At 36.7% G+C, this 3,756-nt stretch overlaps 1 protein-coding gene across 1 annotated transcript; it reads right to left on the minus strand.

Annotated features, from left to right (window-relative positions):
- Nucleotides 1–2,153: 2,153 nt before the first annotated feature.
- LOC108968451 (putative uncharacterized protein FLJ37770) lies at nt 2,154–2,474 on the minus strand. Its single transcript, XM_018932501.1, has one exon. The coding sequence runs from the start codon at nt 2,472–2,474 to the stop codon at nt 2,154–2,156; it is 321 nt and encodes a 106-aa protein (XP_018788046.1).
- Nucleotides 2,475–3,756: the final 1,282 nt, after the last annotated feature.

The raw sequence follows: 3,756 nt of genomic DNA on the forward strand, positions 1-3,756 counted from the left end.
AAAAAAAAAAAATGTGAAAAGTAATAAAACAACATTCTAATCTGCCGCAGACATTGCGCACGCTCATGCAAATACTTGCAACATTCGTAGAATTTTGTTGTTGCTTTGCAATTAAACATTTTAGAACGCTGCGGCGTTTGTTGTGATTCAAGAACTTTGAAAGAACGCGCGTTTTGACAGCGCCACGCTTTTGCCCGCCCCAGCCGCAAGCGCGGCATGACCTGCATTAAGCTACAACTTGCAACATTCCGTGTGGCAAAACATTTTTCTAACCCTTCTTACTGTCTACAGTATTTCAACATATATATTTTTTTTTTGAATGAGTAGGCAATGCTCATTCTAATTTCGTGCTATTGCAAAGGCGCATTTTTGATTGTGGGCTTTTTGATTAACAAAACTATTGCCACATCCGCAATGACAGCAGATAGGCGTGCTAACACAATTTGATTAACAGTTGTTGCTACAACAAAAGCAAGCACCAGCAATTAAGTATGCTAATTAAATATGCAAAATTATATAGTGATATATAGAAATGCCTGAAAATGTTTATATTTGCTTATATGTATGTGCATATGTGTGCATATCACATTTCAATATTTTTTATAGCCCAGAGCATTTCGCACATAAATTGTTTCAATTCACGCCAACATCATCATCCAAAGTCTGTGATTTTGTAACCTTTCCGGTCTGCGACCAGACAGCTAGACAGTTGGCCGCTTTTGATGGAGGCATTAAATTAACTTAATTTTTGATTTGGCATTGAGCAGATTTGACGGATTATTTTTTTGCCTTCAGGCGGACCAGTATGTATTCTTCTCGTTAAAACAACTCTGATTTGCAGAWAAAWATATWTTTAGTGTTTGTTTGGATTTCCTCAAAAATATATTATTAAATAAGAGCTTTATTTTAGGAAATATTATTTTACGATGATTTTGGAATAAACTTTTGTTCTTATGTACAACGTATTCCTAATAAATATATTTAAATTATCCCAATAAATTTCAATGTTGCTTTTATTCCAGAGATATTTATTTTTTTAAAGMATAAACAATAAATTGCAAAGCAAATATGAAATGGAAAATATTTAAATATTTAACTATGTATTTGTCTGATGTTATTTTTTAGCAAATTAAGTTTATTTTTAAGAATTGTCTTATATTCGTGACCTAGAAAACCAAATCTTCTAAATAACTCTTGTCAAAGCTGCAAATAGAACTCTGCACGTAAAAGAAATATCATTCATTTAAAGTTTAAGTGGCAACGCCAAGWCCCACCAAGAACTTTTAGTGTAGCATATCAACAAAAAAACAAGCCAAAAAGGCTAAATTATTGGATAATAATTAAATATTTTAAGATTTSTYWTCGACCATGCCTMTGCACCATATAGCAGAACGGGAGTAATGAGTGACTTATAGAGTTTGGTTTTTGTTCGTTTTATCCAATTCTAAGTATATTATACCCCAAGTAACTTCGCTTTCCTTAGCAAAGGTGTCCTGAGTAGACTATTGCTTTCGAAAGTCATTGAGATCATCAATCACTGCATCTATCCATCTTTCCTTTGGTCTGCCCTTAGTTAGCTCCCAATATGATTGTTTCTTCAAGTCTTTTCGCGGTCTTGTTCAGGTGCCTTAGCCAGCGTATTCACTAGGCTTATATTATATTCTTCAAGCTTCACAACCTTTGTCAAAATCAAACGTAAGAGTACATGATGTATTCGTAGTTTTTGATTTCCCGAGCTTAGATTTCAATAGCTATACACCCTGTCAAGAAAGTCAAAGTAACATACRTTTSAAGCGATGCAAATGGGCCAASGCTTCATMYAATCGTCAAAACATTTCTTATAGGCACTTTCCTGGATGGCGCTCAKCTCYCGCGTCGAATTTGTTTTGAGTGGAAGCGTGTTCCYCGAAGTATATCCACTTCAATRTGGGGAATAAGAAAAAKWCMCAGKGGGCCCTATCAGGTGAATATGGTGTGATATTTGTTGAGTGTTTGGCCAAAAATTCATTTAGAATGATGACTTTATGCGATGGTGCGTTATAATGATGAAGAATTCCCGAATTGTTGGCCCACTCTTCGTTGACCAGTTGGAGCATATTCATAATGGATGACACCACGAATATCGATGAAAACAATGAGCACTACCTTTACTTTCAAACGGCTTTGACGTGGTTTTTCGGCTTTTGGGCCGCCTTTCGGATGATAACGCGTTGCATGGCCAATTTTTCATGCATAATCGTACGTGCGCTTTCTTGTGACATCTCCAATTTATGGGCAATCTCTCTCAAGCTTACAAGGCCATTTTTGGCAACAATTTCCTTCACTTTTTCAACGTTATCATCGGTCACACTTGTTGAAGGCCGTCCAGAACGAGGCATGTCTTCGACGATGTCCCGACCCTCCTTGAATGATATGTACCATTCGTAAGTACGCGTTTGTGATAGAGCAGATACACCAAAAGCCTTCTGCAACATTTCCAATGTTTCGGCACATGAAAATTCGTTCGCAACACAAAATTTAACATAAATACGTCATCTATATCTTCAGTCATTGCAAAATTCTACTAACACTATTGTGGTTGACCAATGACTTTTATCAGTATGGTACTACATAAGCGAAGAGAGTGAAATGATAGAGCTTAGAGATTGTTTGGTGAAGTCGAAGTAAATGGGGAAAATACTAATCTAAATCGAATATATGCGGTCCTATGTATGTATGTTAATTAAAACGCTATAGTATCTTACCAAAAATGATTAATCGTGAGTTTTCGACTTTGTTGGTGGTATCTAGTTTTGGAACCCTACGAAAAAAATTACACCCCAAAACGTTGAATAGAATATACAATTTGACATAGCGAGGCGAGGACGAAGAGGGACTTTGAAATCAAATGGGAACCAGACAATACATTCGCCTGAAACAAAAGAGGGCATGGCTTTATTATTTTCGAYCACATAAATTTTTAAAACTTCTTCACATAATAACGAAAAGCTTCCGAAATTTTTCTCGAAAAAAAATACGCAGAAGTTGACTATCAATTAAGCATGATAGCTAGAAGCTAACGCAGCACAAAAATGGCCGTCCCGTAACAAAGATATTTTATGATTCCTGAGCACATCCAGCCTCGTAATCCGCCACTAGAAAATGGTTCTCAAAAGTAGAACCACCAAAAGTGAAAACATTAATAAAAGATGAACGAGACAAACAATTTCGTATTTAATTCCGTCGATATAAATAAAAACATATATATGTACACAACACGATGCAACAACAACCAACTGTGAGGCAAGAAAACTTGTCACCGGCGACAGCATATCCACGGCTGTCGTCAGCGCCATCATCCAATTAAATGCAAATTTTTTAGAAATCGCAGCTACTTTTGATGGCGACTGATTTCGCCTGCCATTGATGGYCATGTCTCCGCAAGTAAACTATTGGCCACAACAACAACAAGGCAGATCAGCAACAGCAGCAGTCACTTTAACGGTGGCAATTGTTGCTTGTTTTCTTACTTTTTGAAGTTATTTTTTCTATTTTCTTTGAAGTGTTGATACTGTTATTGTTTTTGTTGTTTTTATTATTATTGTTGTTGTTTATTTTATTATTATTGTTATTGTGGTGCTAATATTACCGGCTCTGCGTGGCCGCTGGCGACAGTGGAGCCAATAAAAGCCACCCACCACGCCGGTGCAGCACGGCCAACATGCCACAACAACAACAATAGTGAACACAACAAACACAGCGTCCCACAAGCTATGT

This window comes from Bactrocera latifrons, unplaced genomic scaffold, assembly GCF_001853355.1.
Source record: "Bactrocera latifrons isolate USDA-ARS-PBARC rearing strain unplaced genomic scaffold, ASM185335v1 scaffold_217, whole genome shotgun sequence".
In the NCBI taxonomy this organism is placed as follows: Eukaryota; Metazoa; Arthropoda; class Insecta; order Diptera; family Tephritidae; genus Bactrocera; species Bactrocera latifrons.